The following is an 18,296-nucleotide window of genomic DNA, read 5'->3' on the forward strand; positions in this document are numbered from 1 at the left end:
TTGAGATGCCTCTTCCTGATATGCACCGTGGTTTCTCCCTTTGGACCCTGCTGTAACAGGGCCTCAAATTCTCTCCAGAGGAGGGACCCTCCCATCTCGCTCCTCACCCCCTGTTGTCTCCTTTCCCCACCCTGCCCCAGCCCCAAATCTGACCCCTCCTCCTTTTTGATCCTGATGCTACCCCCCCCCCATTCCCTTCTCTAGTTAAATTTCCCCCGCCTTTGTTGATGTCACATCCTGTTCCAAGCATCCCTCCCTGCTAGTAGCCACTGCCTTCCAATCCCCCCCCCTTTTTTTTAATCCCTGTCCTCCCTCCATCAGCCCCCCTTTGCAAGGCAAACTTTTGGCAAATGCAGAGATAATCATTTCGTGCTCCGGTGAATTCCTCCTCGCAAATGCCTTTCGATCCGGGGAGCCATTAACTACTCCTCCTAAGAATAGTGTAATAATAACAACAAAAGAGCGAGCCGGGGAGAGAGAAAAGGAGACCCGAGCTCTATAAATATGCAAAGTGAAGGCTGTGCCAAGCAGATTTCTTGCATTGCCTCCTCGGGGTACTGAGAGAATAAGAATTAAACCAACAACAACAATAAAAGCCCGAAGGACTCAAAAGCAAGCAAGGGGAGTCGGTGATCCACGCAGCAAACCCAAAGAACCCAGGAGGAGAGGGGAGGAATCTGCATGCCAGGTACTTGGATCTGTGTGCGAGAGATGCAACCTACAAGCAAGCTTCTGAGCCTCTTCTTTCTCCTCTTGATGGGCACAGAACTAACTCAAGTAGGTTTCTTCTTTCTCTCTCTTTCTCCCAACGCCATTTTCTACTAAAGCCGCTGAGCACAAAAGAAACTAGAGTAATTGCATCTTTTTGTCAATTTCACTCCCCCCCCCCCTCCGCCCCCCGCATCCCTCCCCTTTCCTTCTGTTTGGAGCATGCAATAGAGGTCATTCATCAAATTCCTCTCCTGCGTTGCAGGCAAGCTGGAGTGGGGCGGGGAGGGGGGGGGGGGATGAAGGTGTCTGTGTGTCTAAGTGCGATCTCTTCACTAAAGGGGGATTTTTTTAAGGCTGCCTTTGTGCCCACCGATCTGCTGTAGATTTTGCTTGCAGCCAGTTTTGGAATGGGGTAGGGAGGTTGAATAATTCAACCTCCCCCCCCATTAAAAGTTGAAATTCAGGTAAGGTGACTCTGTAATGTGACTGCCTTTTGTTTCACTAGGGGAGGAAGGGAATTCATCCTCATCCTCATCTACATCTACCACAACCTTTCACCGCCCTGGGGTCCTGAGCCTTCCCTGCTTTTTCAAAAATATAGTCCTTGTTCTGCTTTGGGAAGTCTACAATTACAGATGAGGTTGCCACAGTTTCAATGCAATTCTCTGCTGGTAAATGGGCTGGAATTGAGGGGAAGGGGCTATGTGAAATCCTTAAAATCCCATAATATAAATAGCTTGAAATGCAAACTCTGTTATTGGAAAGCTGGGGATTGGTTTGTCGACTTGTGTGCGTTCTATTTCCCTTTGTAAAATATGCAATTTCCACCTGCAATCACTCCAGTTTAATTCCCTCTCCCTTTTATATTGACGAATGACCGGTGTGGTATAATCTTTCCTCATTTAGGGGGACATTTAAATGTTTCCCTCTGTGACATGCTTAGGAGTTTTTCTTTCTTTCTTTCTTTCTTTCTTTCTTTCTTTCTTTCTTTCTTTCTTTCTTTCTTTCTTTCTTTCTTTCTTTCTTTCTTTCTTTCTTTCTTTCTTTCTTTCTTTTCTCCAAGCCCACCTATTATTAAGTTAGAAGGGGCCAAAAAGAGCTCTCAATGGGAGTGAGAATAAAAGTCCATTCCATGTCTTTGGAAACAAGGATGGTTTTGTTTTTTTTCTTTATTAGGCAAGAAAGGAGCAACAGTGATCAGAAGGCGATGCTCAGTGGGGGGGGGGGGGATAATTGTAATATTGCCTGGAAGCAATAACTAAATAGGACTGGACAATATCCAAGAGCCTCTGGGATATGCGCATGGTACTAATTAGCAGGTGGACTTGTACCCTAGATAATTTATGTTTATTATTACTCTCCCCCCGTAAAAAAAAAAACCCAACCCTAATAACAATCTCCTAAGTCACTGCCCTGGATACTGAGTTTTAGTGGATAAAGCATGTTTGACCTACTGAGCAGGGTGCCTGCAGGGGAAGCGGACGCAGGGAGGGCCACTCAGAGCCTTGGAGAGGGCATGTGGGGCACCCCGTTTGGCAATTAGAATGTCGGTGGGGGCAGATCGGCGATGCTACCGGGTGCTACCACGCATCACCGATGCTCTTGAATGTGTCTGAGCTGCTGCTGATAGGAAGAATTTTCCAAAGCAAAGTCTTACACACGTTGGTGGGGGTGGGGGTGGGGAGCAAGCGGGGAAGCTTATGAAAAATAATTCCAAGTGGCCTGCAAAGTGAAAGGGCTGGGAAGGAATTCTGGCTAAAGCGACTGCCCGATACAAATCAGTTGGGTACAGGAGAGAGACTATCTACAGCAGGGTCTTTCCTCGCTCACCTTCATGTGCCTGCACCAAAGTGGGCAGAGCAGGGGGGAAGTGCACAAGAATTGCCCCCAAACAACCAAACAAGGCTCCCTAAGGAAACCCCTGCAATTCTGTTTTGGCATGGTACCTCCCAGCGACCCTGGGCTGCCCCTTCTGCAAGCCTGAGTGGTATTTCCCCTCCTCTCTCCCTTCTTGGTGGCTCCCAGGGCAGCACGGGAGGAATTTGAATTTCTTGGCCTCATCCAACTCTTTCCTCCCCTTTGCTTAATGGCTGCTTTCTCTCTTTCAGCCCCCACTGCTTCTGCCTTGGCATTTTCCTGCAAGGCCGCCTTAGCTTCTGTCCCAACTTCAGCCTGGGGGAATGAAATCCACGCTGTGGGCCAAATTAATCCCTGGCTGTCTTCGGGGGAGATATCCCAGAACAGCATTTAGCTCACTGACTTCAAATAAAAACGTAGCCACGTTGACTAGATTGTAGCAAAAAGAAGAGCTAAAATATGTACAAAGAAAATACCGTCTTGGCTTTCACTGTCTACCTCGAGCACCTGTAGTTGGCAAATCAGGAAAAGCTCCATTCTCTCTCTCTCTCTCTCTCTCTCTCTCTCTCTCTCTCTCACACACACACACACACACACACACACACACACACACACACATCTCCCCCTTTCCAGGGGAACAGGAAGCCAGCTCTCCAGCGGAGCTGCGGAATTGTTCGCCTCTGCAAATCCCTTTTGGAGTTTTTGCATCTCATTCCCATGGCCCAGCTGCCAGATGCAGTCCCCGAATCTGCCTTTCATCCCTGACACCACCCCGTTCAGTGCCTTCCCTGTTTAATTCAGTGCCAAATTAACATCTCTGTCACATGCACTGGAGTCACCTTCTCATGATCCACTCTCCCCTGCCCCCATCAGGGAGCCCAATGTGGAGGGGGGGGGAGGGTCATGGTTAAGGGAAGATTTCTTCTAACCAGACAGCTTTCGGTGGCAATGGCTGTTGTCACACACACCCCTTCTCTTTAAGAACTCATATCAGCTCCCCAAATATCCCACATCCAGAGTGCTAGAGCAGGTTTTGCTATGGTAATGTGGGGAGCATATTGTGTTCCTTTCAGTGAACCACTGAGCCTGCACTGTGTACAGAAGAGTGACCATCCCCAGTTGGGAAGGGATAGAATAGTTTCCAAACTCACCCACTAATCACATCTGAGAACCCTAAACCAGGGCTGAATTGTCGAGTAAGTCCCAATCACAGCTGGCTTCTGAGCAGGAGGCAGGGGGCTGGACTCGGTGACCTCCTGAGGTCTCTTCCAGCCCTAGGAATTTATGATTCTCAACCTGAATTCTCTCCTGATGCACGCAGGACACTGCAAACTGAGCCAGAAGAAATAGCACAGCTTTGGAATCAAGGCCTGGCTAAACAGGAGTGGGAGCCCATGTTGAAATAACAGGAGGGAGCCAAACTCCTGTCTTGCAAAGGGTTGGCATTGTCAGAACTTCGGCTTTCCTTTTGATTCCCCACATGTTTATCCCTTTTGACGTCAATGGTATTGTCATTTTAATTTCAGTGAGTCCTATATGGAAATATTCAGAACACAGGTTGAAACTCTTCGGTCCGTCCCTTTCCGGTCCAGCAACATCCGTGGTCTGACATGATGTTTATTAGCCCGATGTCCACTTATCATGGGTGTGGCCAAGTTTCTCATGGTTCTGTAAAGTTTGTTTCTAGACTCTAGTCCTGGCTCTCAATGTTCTGTGCTGTTCTTTGGATCTCATAGACTCCTAGACTTTAAGGTCAGAAGGGACCATTATGATCATCTAGTCTGACCCCCTGCACAATGCAGGCCACAGAATCTCACCCACCCCTCCTAGAATAATCCTCTCACCTATATCTCAGATATTGAAGCCTTCAAATATTTTGAAGACCCCAAGATGCAGAGAATCCTCCAGCTGTGATTTGTACCCCATGCTACAGAGGAAGGCGAAAAACCTCCAGGGCCTCTGCCAATCTACCCTGGAGGAAAATTCCTTCCCGACCCCAAATATGGCGATCAGCTAAACCCTGAGCATGTGGGCAAGACTCACCAGCCAGACACCCAGAAAGTTCTCTATAGTAACTCCTATCATCCCTCCATTGACCTATTTCCCACTGATAATGAATGGTCAATTAGTTACCAAGATCTAATTGGCCCCCGCATATTTTCTAAGAGCCTAGTAAGCCATGGTAGTATTGGTAATGCTGCTAGAAAATATTGACCTACCGTGGTTCGGCAAATTCGGCACCAGTCAGGTTCTAAGGATGCCGGATTAGAGAGGTTCAACCTATATTGCAGTCCAAGGATAAGAGTTAGCCTAAGTCCTTAAATCACACTTCCCATTTTTACAGGTTAGTGATCCAAATCATGAAATGATGAACCTTTCAGTTGAATTTGAATAGACTGGGTTTTACAGCTGCAACTAAACAGTGCCTCGAGGGTTTACACCAGAAGGTTTTCTCTAGTACCTGTTGCTATTGGAAGACAACCTTACCTATATGCATGCAAGTTTAGTCAAAGTTCTTTGGAACTCAGAATGGGTGTTGTCTTTCTTTGGCAGCTTCTTTGGAACCCCAGAGAGATCACAGGGTACATCCTCAGGTGACTTTAGCAAAGCTATGGCAATTTATACCACCTGAGGATCTGGTATGGCTATAGAAGCACGTCATCAAAACGAATAAAGTTAGATTAATGGAAAACAAGTGTGAGATCGTAGTTCTGCAAAAAAAGAGCTAGATCAATTCATGGTGGTTAAGGCCATCAATAGCTATTAGCCAGGATGGGTAGGAATGGTGTCCCTAGCCTCTGTTTGTCTGGAAATGAGTGACAGGAGAGGGATCACGTGAGGATTACCTGTTGTGTTCCCTCCCTCTGGGGCATCTGGCATTGGCCGCTGTCGGCAGACAGGATGCAGGGCTGGATGAACCTTTGGTCTGAGCCAGTATGGCTGTTCTTATGCCCTTATAATCACAATTACAAACCCTCTCTCCCCCACCGTGTTTAGTCCTGGTTTGTAATGTTTTCCATCTCTTTAATCAGGTCTCTAAACTACACCATGCCATAGTTAAGCAATTGCCATAGATTTTTTTCCTGGAACTTTTGATGGTACATAAAGAGGTAAGAGGCATTTCAACATTTATTTCACCCATAATAGTTCAATCCACAGGGGAAAAAAAATATACGTTCCTTGGGGCAGAGAAGGTGTAGAATATTTAAGACTCCCTATGAAGGGAATTTTGCCACTGATTTCCAAAATAGCATGTCTGGTGTGTTAGGTTACAATTTTTATCTCAGGGAAAAAGCGTGCCCTTCTTAGGGGTCTGTAAAGCCCCATCATTATGGGTATGTCTAGACTGCATCCCTCTGTCGGCAGAGGGATGCAGATTAGGCAGGTCGACATTGCAAATGAGGCAGGGATTTAAATATTCCGTGCCTAGTTTGCATAAAAATGGCCACCACGTTTTGAGGACTCAGCACTTTGTCGGCAAAAAGTGTCAATCTAGAGGGGGATCTGTCGAGAAAGAAAGCCTTTTTTGACAGATCCCTTATGTCTCCTGCAAGGAGGTTTACAGAATCTGTCAAAAAAGGCTTGCTTTCTCGACAGATCCCCCTCTAGACTGCCGCTTTTTGCCGACAAAGTGCTGATTTGGCAAAATGTGGTGGCCATTTTTATGCAAATTAGGTGTGGGATATTTAAATCCCTACCTCATTTGCAATGTCGACCTGCCTAATCTGCATCCCTCTGCGGACAGAGGGACGCAGTCCAGACATACCCTATGGCTACGTCTACACTGGCATGATTTTCCGGAAATGCTTTTAACAGAAAAGTTTTCCGTTAAAAGCATTTTCGGAAAAGCGCGTCTAGATTGGCAGGACGCTTTTCCGGAAAAGCACTTTTTGCGGAAAAGCGTCTGTGGCCAATCTAGACGCGCTTTTCCACAAAAAAGCCCCGATCGTCATTTTCGCAATCGGGGCTTTTTTGCGGAAAACCCTACTGTGCTGTCTACACTGGCCCTTTTCCAGAACAGTTTTCTGGAAAAAGACTTTTGCCCAAACGGGAGCAGCATAGTTTTTCTGGAAGAGCACTGATGATTTTACATTAGATCGTCAGTGCTTTTCTGGAAATTCAAGCGGCCAGTGTAGACAGCTGGCAAGTCCTGGGATCCCACTCATTGCTTTCTAGTTCAAAATGGGACTCTTAGACTTTTGGCTACGTCTAAACTACACTCATCTGTCGGCAGAGGGGTGTAAATTAGACATATCGAAAGTGCAAATGAAGCGGGATTTAAATATCCCATGCTTCATTTGCATAATGGGGTCAAAAAATGAGGAGTACGGGATCTTTCGAAATGGGGCATTTTTGACAAAAAAGCCCCATCTAACCTGCTGGGTTTTTTTCCCAAAAAGCCCCGTTTCGGAAAAAAGCAGCGGCTGCCGACAGAGGGGTGTAGTTTAGATGTAGCTCTGCGAGAGAGCAGGGAAGGATGACAGTGTGTCTTTATCAGATTGATGTCTGTGCAGCTCAGTTCAGACTCACTTTAATGTGAGGCCTTAGACCAGTGGTAGGTAACCAGTGGGCCATGAGACGTTTTGTTTCCCAGTGCCAGATTGCTGTTCATGTCATTTTTTCCTACCACTACTGTTAAAGTGAGATGCCCATAAAGCGAGGGCATGTGCAGTGAGGTGCAGGCTGGTGGCACACAACACTGACTGAGAGAGCCGGGCACTCCCTCTGCATCCAATCACAGCACTGCTACAGTTCCGTCGGCACCCAGCGCAAATTCTCGGTATGCCAAACGCAGGTAACAAAACTCCCTTGTCCCGGGAGAACGTCTTGGTTACAACAATCTTGCAGCCCCCTGAGCTGAAAGGGGGCCACTCATGCGACCCACTCCCTAGCCTAGGTGGCCCATCACTGCCTTAGATTGTGTTCGCCTAGATGTAGCTGTCAAGGTGATTTTCCAACATTTGTGCTGTTTGCTAAGGGACTTCATTCTCTGTTGTGGAGCCACATGGCTCCACATGTCCAGTTCCGGGCCCCCACAACAGAAAGGATGTGGACGCATTGGAGAGGGTCCAGCGGAGGGCAGCCAAGATGATTAGGGGGCTGGAACACATGACCTGTGAGGAGAGGCTAAGGAATTTGGGTTTGTTTAGTCTGCAGAAGAGAAGAGTGAGGTGGGATTTGATAGCAGCCTTCAACTTCCTGAAGGGGGGGTTCCAAAGAGGATGGAGAGAGGCTGTTCACAGTAGTGACAGATGGCAGAACAAGGAGCAATGGGCTCAAGTTACAGTGGAGGAGGTTTAGGTTGGATATTAGGAAAAACTATTTCACTAGGAGGGTGGGGAAGCACTGGAATGGGTTCCCTAGGGAGGTGGTGGGATCTCCATCCCTAGAGGTTTTTAAGTCTCGGCTTGACAAGGCCCTAGTTGGGTCGATTGAGTTGGGATTGGTCCTGCCTTGGGCAAGGGGCTGGACTTGATGACCTCCTGAGGTCTCTTCCAGCTCTATGATTATATGAACTAAGCTGGAAACGTGCAGCCTGTAACATGAGGCAGATGCTGCGTTTCATAAACCAATTAGTGTCTCATTTCACTAACTTCAGCTTTCACCAATAAAAAAGAAAGGTAATTGTCAGCCTTTGGTTACAGTTATTATTCAAGTTATCAGTCCTTGTAATCACTACTAGCACCACTGTGTAAAGTAATACAGAACTAATTACCATCTGACTGAATTAGGTAGATGAGGCCTGTAAAATGGCATTGATAATGGAGGAAGCGAATTCTCAGTTATGAGTGATTAGTTGTGGCTTTTGTTTGCTACTACAGGTTGAACGTCTCTAGTCCAGCACTGCCTGGTCCGGCAACATCCGTGCTGTTAGTTAGCCAGATGTTCACTTATCATGGGTGTGGCCAAGTTTCCCGCAGCCCCATAAAGTTTGTTTCCAGCCACCAGTCCTGGCTCTCAGTGTTCTGTGCTGTTATTTAGCTCGGATTTACCCCTAAATGTCTTCTAACAGCCCAATAAGCCAGGGCTACTCGACACGCGGCCCTCAAGCCGCATGTGACCCATGGTCGTTTGTTTGTGGCTTGCAGTTCGGTTTGGATTTACGCGGGGCTCAACATACGGCCCACGGGTGGGATCCTTTGAACGTGGCCCCCACTGGGAACACACTCCACAACGGCGAGTCAATATAATGGTCTTCTGTAGTTATGCGTTTTAGTAGTTAAATTCCTGGACTGTCATTGCTCATTAAAAGTGCTGTCATGTGGGTGGAAATCGGGTCAATATTGCATTTTATTAATATCAGCAGAACTGACTTAAATGGGGCCTGCGTGTTGTGTAGTCTTGCCTTAATCTTTGTATTTATGCCCGTCAGTGTGAAAGAAGCTATTTGCATATATTTGCATATTTATTTGCATGCATATGCAACCACACTTAAGTTGGTTACACATACCCTCAGCATGTGCTGTGGGTATCATTGTTGCCCCCAGAGCTTCCAAAGTTGAGTAGCCCTACTGTAAGCAGTAGAAGTGTTGGTAATGCTTCTGGACAATATAGACTCCCGTAGTTTGGCAAATTCTCTGGTTTGGCACCATTTAAGTCCAGAGGATGCCGGACTAGAGAGGTTCAACCTGTATAAAATCATAAACCATAAGGCCATGTGAATGCTTGAGACATGCACTGACGTGGCTGTAGATATAGGATTGCCAGGTGTCCGGTTTTGAACCGGACAGTCCGGTATTTGAGTTTTCTGTTTGGGAAACAAGTTGAGAAAATAGAAATGAGAAAATAGAAATGTCCGGTATTTTCTAAATAAGGTGTAATGTAGATTGTGATGTAATGTCAAGTGTGTCCAGTATTTTTGTTGAAACCATCTGGCAACCCTATATAGATATGCCGAGATGAGGAAGGAGAGGAAATTCTTTCTTCTCAGATTTGTTATTTAATCATTATGAAGCTAAGCTGTTCATGAGACAAGTGGTGTGCATGGAACATTGGGAAGGAGAAGTTAGCACTTTGTTTTTACAGACACCCTTTCATCTGAGGCACCTAGAGAGATCCGTAAATGCCAATGACATTAAGTATTCCTCTCACAGGAAGCAAGTATCAATGTAGTGGGTTTTTTGATGCGCAGGTAAACAAAAAGGATATGATTTGTCCCAGGTCATGCAGCAAATCAGTGACAACTGGGAGTAGAATCCAGGAATCCTGATTTCTAATCTCTTACTTGCACTAACCATTCTACATCACTTCCCTCTCAAGGCAGAGTCCAGGAATACTGACTGCCAGTCTCCTGCATCTTCTCACCACTGGACCTCATTCCCCTTTCAGGGCTGGGAGAAGAACCCAGGAGGCCTGAGTCTCTGAACTCCTTGCTCTAGTGAAGTTAGTAGCCTATACTTGAAAGTGACTTTCACGGGAGACTTTGGGTACATCTACACTGCAACACTATTTCTCAATAACTAGTGCTATTCCAAAATAACTTAGTCCACATCTACACAGCAGGCAGTTATTTCGAAACAGTGTCAAAATCCCGTCAAGCTGGAGGACTTCTTACTCTGACTCCTGTAACCCTCATTGTACGAGGAGTAAATCATAAAATCATAGAACACTAGAACTGGAAGGGACCTCAAGAGGTTGAGTCCACCCCCGCCCTCCCCCATGGCAGGACGCAGTACCATCTAGACCAGTGTTTCTCAACCATTTTTTTTATAAAGTACCCCCTTTAAAAAAAAATTGTAAGTACCCCCAGTACCTACAGTTTTCAGACACCCACATTTTTTTTCTACCATTGCAACACATTTGTTTAAACAACTTAATCATAGCCGGGTGGGCGATGAAATTTTGGGGTATAAAAAGCACAAAAATAATAAAGCGCTTTATAACTTAAAACCCAAATTCAATTTTCTCCAAAACTCAATTACCCCCCCAGACTTCTTTTGAGTACCCTTAAGGGTACTCGTACCACTGGTTGAGATACACTGGTCTAGACCATCAGCTGTCACCTCTCTGGGCTAACGGCCTCTGCTTCATTTCCTACACACTGATGATGACTTATTTCACTCTGCCACTCTCCCTAAACCTGCTTAGCCACTGGCCAGCCAACTCTGTGCAGCAAGGTATCTCAGAATGCACTGCCCTATGTGTTATGTGCACATGCCCAGGAAGATTTTCCCAGCATGCACTGCCTCTGACAAGATTCCACCACAGAAAATGCAGATACAAAATCATGGCTGACCTGTGTCTCTATTGTACACTGTAACCCAACAGGTAAGCACATATGATAGGTTCCTCTGTACATCCTCACAGAAGGTATAAGAGTCTTGTTATGGCCCAGCTACTAGCTCTGGAAGTCTGAGGTGTGTCAACAACGGCAGACATCATGTCCCAGCGAAGAGCATACTGAGCTATCGGCCAATAGGTCAACTGGGAGAACGCCATGAATACCCTACGGTTCCATTTCAGATGTGGGGAGACCTTATTAATAGGGTTGTCTTTTGACCTGATCAACTGTATAAAGCTATGTCTGGGCCTTACCCCAGTCTTTGTCAATAGCTTCGACCAGGGGCGGATATAGGGCAGGGCGAATGGGGCGGCTGCCCCGGGCCCCGCGCTTCAGAAAGCCCCGCGCATGCGCTGCGGCGTCGCTGCGCATGCGCCGTGGCAAAGGGGGGGCCCCACGGAATTATGCAGCCCGGAGCCCCGCAAAACGGTCATCTGCCCCTGGCTTCGACACTTGGCTGGCCGTGTCCAAATCCTGAAAAACAAGGGCCGCTTTCCTGCTAGGGATGGAGCACTCTTCCAGTTGGAGGTAGAGGGCTCCATTTCGAAAGAAGTGCTGTATACACGTTCCCTATTTCGAAACAAGCGACGCAAGTGACGTAGCTCAATTGGTGTCGCTTATTTCGAGTTAAGCCCTGCAGTGTAGACGCACCCTTTGTGTGAAGGATAAGACCAGGAAGAAATGGATTAAAGCAGGTGCTTTGCCAGAACTAATTCAGAGCGAATGAGGATAGTATAAAGCAATCGACATGCACCACAATGGGATGCACTTATTTATTAATTGGAAAAAGACCCTGACAGTCGTTCTTTACTGACCTATGGAAATAGTTCCCTACTCACACCCTAATATTGACCTTAAGGGCCCCGTCTAGATGGGGCCTGTGGTGTAGTATGGGGGCCTTGCTGGTTGCTGGGCTTGGGCAGTGGGTGACCTCCATGGGCCGCTATTTGTAGCACGGCCCAGCAGGACAGTGGATGAGTCACTAGGCAAGGGTCTCCCAACCTGTCGGACCAGTTGTCTCCCAAGGAGAGAGACAAAGGGAGGAAGATTGGGTCCAACTGCTGGCTGGGGGCAGGGCTGGAGGAGTTTTTAGTTTCTGTCTGGAAAGAAGGGGAGATGGGGCTAGGGAGGGGGGCTGGGATTGTAGGGCCCAGCCACCCCCCATGTAAAGGGGGGCCCTGAAGTACCCTGGCCCCAGTTCCTGTTTCCTGATTACATCTGTGCTGTTCTGTATCTGGGAGAAGCAATAAACTCCCTCAACCCTACTAGCTGGCAGAGTCTGTTCATGCCACTACGGGTGTGTAGGAGTGGGGAGACCCCAATGTGCCATCACAGGGCCAAATGGCGGAAAAGCCTCCTCTTTTGGTGGAGCCCTTATGCCTCGTGAAACGAGGTATACAGGGCTCCCCAAAAGAGCACGTTTGCTCTTCCGCAAAAAAAAACAAGCGGAAGAGTAAACGTGTTCCCTGGATGCAGCGGGGTTTTGGTGAGATACCCCGTAGTCTAGACATAGCCAAAGAAACCTGCTCATAAAAGATATGCTGCTAATTGTTCCTAATACAAGCCTCATCTCTGGGCCTATAAAAATGACTGCAAAACTCCCGTTAATGTAATGCGGCTGTACCGGGTGCGCAGACTTCTGAGATCTATTGGCATTTGCTATGAGATTTTGGGTTTAGTGTCAAGAGCAGCTTTTGCTAAACACAGATTTAGTACAAAGCAAAGGGCTGTAAAGGGGGATTATTCTGTTCAGATGTAATACCGAGAGCCTGTTCTTTCTGCGGCAACATTCAGGGTCTTTTACTCTCTACACTCAGTGTAGAATGCACCCGGCACTTTCCATGTGCAAGGAATTGTCCTGTGTTCAGGGCTAGAATTTAACATCCCTGGGTGTATTGTGCAGCACGTTGTGCCTCGCCCCAGAAGTGGCTGCATTTCAGTGCTGCTCCTGGAACCAATCATGCATACCTTTCGCCAAACTCTTGCTGAGCTCAGCGGAAATGCAGGGTGAGGAGGCGCTGCAGAAGTAGTCCTGTAGCTTGAGATCTTTCAGGATAGGGAGGCGCAAGGTAAGATAGGAGTCTCTGTGATAGGGGAAAGGAAGCTGGGCACATTTCTATTGCTGCAGTGCAGTCAGGCTCTGGCGAGGCAGTCCTAACCTCTTAGGCTCAAAGGAACAGAGACCTCCAAAGCCAAGTGAATTCAGTGGGAGGTAGGCAACTGAATGACTTTTGAGGGCATGGGCACCACTGACCTCCCCTGGTGGGTGGGACACAAAGACAGCAGCGTGAGGTCGTACGTTTGTGTCTGTTTTGGTGCTCAGCAGAAGGACTATGGGCGGAAGTCCTGTAAGCTGAGTGCTTGGGCATCCAGGAGAGATTCAGATGCTGCCCAGCTGCTTAGGAGCGTACCCAAAGCCAGCAGCGTGTGTTTCTACCGGTGGTGCACATCTGCCCGTGCCTCGGTGCACAGAACAAAATGTATTCTGCACCTGGATGGAAAAAAATAGGGGGAACATTGATGGAAGTTCATTCACCTCCCTTGCACTCTAATGGAGACATGCATTGGGCGGCAGTCTCTTGAGGCAGAAGGGGGAGCTCTCCCAGTCATGGTTGGAAGGGGGAGCTCCCTTCTGTGATTAGCCCTTGAATGGGGAGTCGTGGGTCCTTTGTTCAGACACCCAGCCCTGGCTATATACCGCAATTGAGGAGAGATGCACTGAATGTCTGTCCCCACGCTGCTTCTTAAAGCCCAGGGCAAGGCAGGGGTGAAATGTGATTGTGATTTATTTGTATTGCCAAAGCCCCTAAGGCTATGTCTAGACTATGCTTTATTTTCGAAAGAGGATATGCAAATTCCGTGGGAATTTGAGTATCTTCTTCCGATCTCACTTTCAAAAACGGGTCTTTCGAAAGTGAAAGTAGTCCGGACTGTGTAAACCTCATTTTTTAAGGAAGAGCGGTTTTTCGAAAAAGGGTTTTTTTTTCCGAAGAAACCGTGTCCAGACAACTTTCACTTTTGAAAGACCCGCTTTTGAAAGTGAGATTGGAAGAAGATATGCAAATTCCTTCAGAATTTGCATATCCTCTTTTGAAAATAAAGTGTAGTTTAGACGTCATAGACCAGGAACGTATTGCGCTCGGCTCTGGACACTTGGGGAGGAGGGACCAGACTGTGTCCCGGGGGCTTACACCACACAGAGAACCAGGGAAAACTGCGAGAAAACTCTGCAAACTTCTTTCGGATAGTAACTCTGCTGCCCTACCTCCACCCCTCCTTCATGTGCGTCTCTGCCTCTCCACGTGCCACTGTTCCTTTATGTACACTCTGCTGCCATCGGCGTGTAGCATCAGGGGCTCTGAATCCAGACCAGGCTCCAGGGCCAGAGCCGTACTTTGCAAGGGGTGCCTGTCTGTATCATAGACAGAACCCAAGTCCCCCAGGCAAGGAGACCCTGAAGTCTGATGTGCCTTCGAGTGTTCTCCCTTGCATCCATCCAGCCTGTCTTCTGGACACTGCGATGCACCCACATGCCCAGCGCTGCCCAGACTGCTGGCTATGAATAAACCAACCCACTCCCAGTTCTCAAAGCCTCTTTCCCACCCAGCCTTGCGAACTTGCTGCACCTGCAGAGTCTCCTCCCACCCACGCCAGACTGATAACGTCTGGTCAATGTCACTTCAAAAGCCAGTGATAACATCTGAGATAAATGACACTGAGGCTATGTCTACACTGTGCTGGTTTTGCGCAAGAAATATGCAAATGAGGCGAATCGTGGAATATCGCCGAGCTTCATTTGCATAATTAATGAGCGGACGTTTTTTGCGCAAGAGGCTTTTGCGCAAAACCCCCCTCTTGTGCAAGAGCCATTCTTCTGCATTTTTTTCAGGAAGAAAGGCTTTTGCGCAAGCAGGGGTTTTTCCGCAAAAAGCGGCTGCTTATTAATTATGCAAATGAGGCTTGGCGATATTCCACACTTAGCCTCGTTTGCATATTGCTTGCGCAAAACCAGCGCAGTGTAGACATAGCCCTAGGGACAAAACCTTTTCCTTGCTCTGCTTGCCCAGAGGCACTGGGCTAGTGTGGGTGCATTAAACAAAGACTGGAAGAGAGGCAGCTGTGCCAGAAGCACATACAGGGGGTGTGGTCCTTTCTCCACCACAAAGCACAGTCCTCCAGGGGTTTGGGTTTCCCCAGCTCCCAGGAAATTGATGGAGGGAGGAAGACCTCGGTATGGATCTATGGCTACATGAATTCGTCAGACCTTGCCCTTCAGACGGGGCATTACTGCAGCCTGGGGGCACCCTAGAATGACTTTGCTGCTGCTCAGTGGTCTAGGAGTATCAGACCAGGTCCACCCAAAAGGAGAAGGTCGAAGCAAGATACGAAACGCCAGCAATGTTAATTACATAGCTAGAGTTGACTCGAGTTTCCCCACAGCGGGAGGCCAATGGGAGCAAATGCTCCTGTTGGCTTCCCTTACTCCTTGCACAGGCAGAAGGACCGGCAGCCAGCAGGGGGCGCCCTCTGAGTTCGATTTAGTGAGCCTTAACTAGACTTGCTAGATCGAACTCCGGAAGATTGATCACAGCAGTGCCAATCTTCTGTCTAGTGAAGACATGGCCTAAGATTCATTTTCCTAGTCTCAGGAGGCTCCCCGGGCACCCACCCTGAAGGCTCTAGGCTGTGCTCTTTGGCCAGGATTTGCCTTACAGCCCAAGTTCTTCCCTGTGCACGAGACCGAGGCGCACCTTGTCACCCTCGTTCTGAGGAACGGAGTGAGACATCGAGGGTGCATTGACGTCTTCTGCACAGTGGGGAATTTCACCCGGGGGTTGTGTGGAGCAGGCAGGAGGAATCTTCCTCAGGTTTCTCCCTTTCAAAGGCGCCTTGATGGGGGTGTCACCGAGCTTTGGCCGAGCACAGCTACTAAATGACCACTTCACCACCCACTGCCATCCTGCTTCTGGTGCTCCTCCAAGAACCCTGTGAAACATACCTCAGAGGGATGTTTAGTTCAAGCAGGCACTCATTTGGGGGAATCCCATGCCCTGTGTTGTGCAGGAGGTGGGACTAGCTGATTGCAATGGTCCTTATAATCCAGCGAGGGCAACCTGCAGCCCATGGGCTGCCTGCATGCCATTGGGGTTCTATGTGTGACCCACAAGACATTTTGTTTCCCATTGCCCATGCAGGGTTGCCAGATTCTTCTGGTTTCCGTCCATGTCATTTTTTCCCCACTACTGCTATTACTAAAGTGACACTCCCTTAAAGCCTGGGCATGTGCAGCAAGGTGCGGGCTGGTGACACACAACACTAACAATGAGAGCTGGGCACTCCCTCTGCAGCCAATCACAGTGCTGCAGCCAATCACAGTGCTCCCTCTGCAGCCAATCACAGTGCTCCCTCTGCGGCCAATCACAGCACTGCTACGGTTCAGTTGGCACCCCCCATACATTCTAGGTACACAAGGGCAGTGAGCAAAGCTGCCGTGTCCCGGGAGACTGTCTCGGTTATGACAAACTTGTGGCCCACTGGGATGAAGGAGGGCGACTCCTGTATGTGTAACTGATACAGCTTGGGATAGCAGCCATGTTTGGTCCCAGAACTTGCTCTGCTAGAAGGATGAATCTGTATCTCTTGAGTTAAAGAACAGAGTGAAAACCTGCTTTGAATCAATAGGAGTCTTTCTACTGGGGTCACTAGGGTGTGGCTAGGACCCCAAGTCTCCACCTGGTAGCTGTGGCAACTTCATAACCTCATATGTAGGTGGACTAATGATTAGAGAAAGACAAAGACCTTTCCCATGTTAGGTCACATCTCCACTTACCAAAGGATTGATGCTGTGGCGATTGATCTTCCGGTGTTTGATTTAGCATCTCTAGTAAAGCCCTGCTAAATCAAATGCTGAGGGCACTCCCATTGGTGTCGGTACTCCTCATTCTTGCACGGAGTAAAGGAAGTCGACGGAAGCTTTTCTCCCATCAACCTCCCGCTGTAGAGACGGCGCCAAGCTTGGCTTAAAATACGTTGACTCTAGCTACATTATTTATGTAGCTGGCATTGTGTCCCATAAGCCGACCTTCTTCCTGTAGTGTGGACCTGACCTTAGTGTGTTGTGCAAAAATAGAGGCACAAATTTGTTGACCACATTTGAGAATGCTGGCTTCTAGGTCAGTTGCAGTCAGAAGGGCGCATTTGACATTATATATGGACAACGACTTTTCCATTTGTGTCATTTTCCATTAAGCAGTTTGCTAATTAGGGGGGTCCATTCTCTACCAAATATTTGTATATTATCCTTTACTCATCCTTCATTACTACGGAGATATGCTCGCAAATGGGACTTTTTGTTCCCTAACAGTTCACCTTCTCCTGCTGCTTATTATCCCATCACAGCTGTAATTCATTCATTGTGACATCAAAATTGGCTGCTCTGGAAATGATTAATGTCACGGAGACATCCGGCGTAGCTTGCACAATCCGAGTGGAGCAACTCCCAGGAGCCTGTTTTCAAGACAAATAGCTGGGGTGATCAACAAGGGAGGAGCCAGGCGATTGGAGACATCGAGGCAAACCCAACACCCAAAGGGGTTTTGTCGAACGTTCCAAGAGGTGTCTGGTCTGTGGCAAGGGCCCGGTCCTGCTTTGCACAGGAAAGCTTCCCTAAGAGGAGGCTGGCATGTTGAAAACAATCCACCTGCGTCGTCTCTCACTTACTCCACTGTATCCCTAGTGATGTCAGTGGCGTGACTCCTGATTTACACTAGTGTAAGCGAGTGTACCCGCACTTACAAAGTATTTAAACATATGTCCTTATGGCTTCCCCCCCCCCCCCCGCCACCTTTTAGACCATGGCAGTGGAAAGAACCTGCCTTTAATTCAGTGATTTTCAAATTAGGATTGGGTAGCAGAATGTCAAGCAACGGGTCTCGTGGCTGCAGAGTGAACCGTGGGGGCACCCTGCCTGGCCTGGCACCACAGACTGTGCTATGTCCCAGAAGCGTCCGGCAGCAGGCCCGGCTCCTAGGTGGGAGGGGGTAGGGCTCTGAGCCCCACCCCTACCCCGAGCACTACCTCCACACTCCTAATGACTAGAACCTGCTGCCGGCTGCTTCTGGTGTGCAGCATGGTCGGTGGTGCCAGGAGAGGCAGGAAGCTGCCTCAGCCCCCTGCCCCCCCCCACCCGCTGATGGGGAGCCACACGAGGTCAGGCCTTACTGCCCCAGCCTTGACTCCTGCCCCCAAAGCTGAAGTTCTCATCCTCAGCCCCACCCCAGACCCCATCCTCCAGCCAAATGATATTGGGTCATGGGCATCAACCAATTTTCTTCAACTAGGTCAAGAGAAAAAAAAATTGAAAACTACTGCTCCATTGTGCACCTGAGCAGTAACAACGTGGGTGTCGGTTTCGCATTTTGCCTTGCTTGGGCGTGGGAAATACACC

At 48.3% G+C, this 18,296-nt stretch overlaps 1 protein-coding gene across 2 annotated transcripts in view; it reads left to right on the forward strand.

Moving 5' to 3' along the window:
• Positions 1 to 279: 279 nt before the first annotated feature.
• The window catches only part of OLFM1 (olfactomedin 1), a 77,899-nt gene continuing 59,882 nt past the window's right edge, over positions 280 to 18,296 (forward strand). The window contains exon 1 of one of the 2 annotated variants that reach the window (XM_025183480.2): positions 280 to 688. Coding sequence is in view for 1 of the 2 variants with exons in the window: in XM_006120754.3 (XP_006120816.1) it covers positions 682 to 777 (96 nt within the window). In the remaining variant the exon portion in view is untranslated. Of the gene's footprint in view, positions 778 to 18,296 lie in introns of both variants that reach the window. The other variant, XM_006120754.3, reaches the window with a different exon arrangement.

Source organism: Pelodiscus sinensis, chromosome 22 (genome assembly GCF_049634645.1).
Source record: "Pelodiscus sinensis isolate JC-2024 chromosome 22, ASM4963464v1, whole genome shotgun sequence".
Classification (NCBI taxonomy): Eukaryota; Metazoa; Chordata; order Testudines; family Trionychidae; genus Pelodiscus; species Pelodiscus sinensis.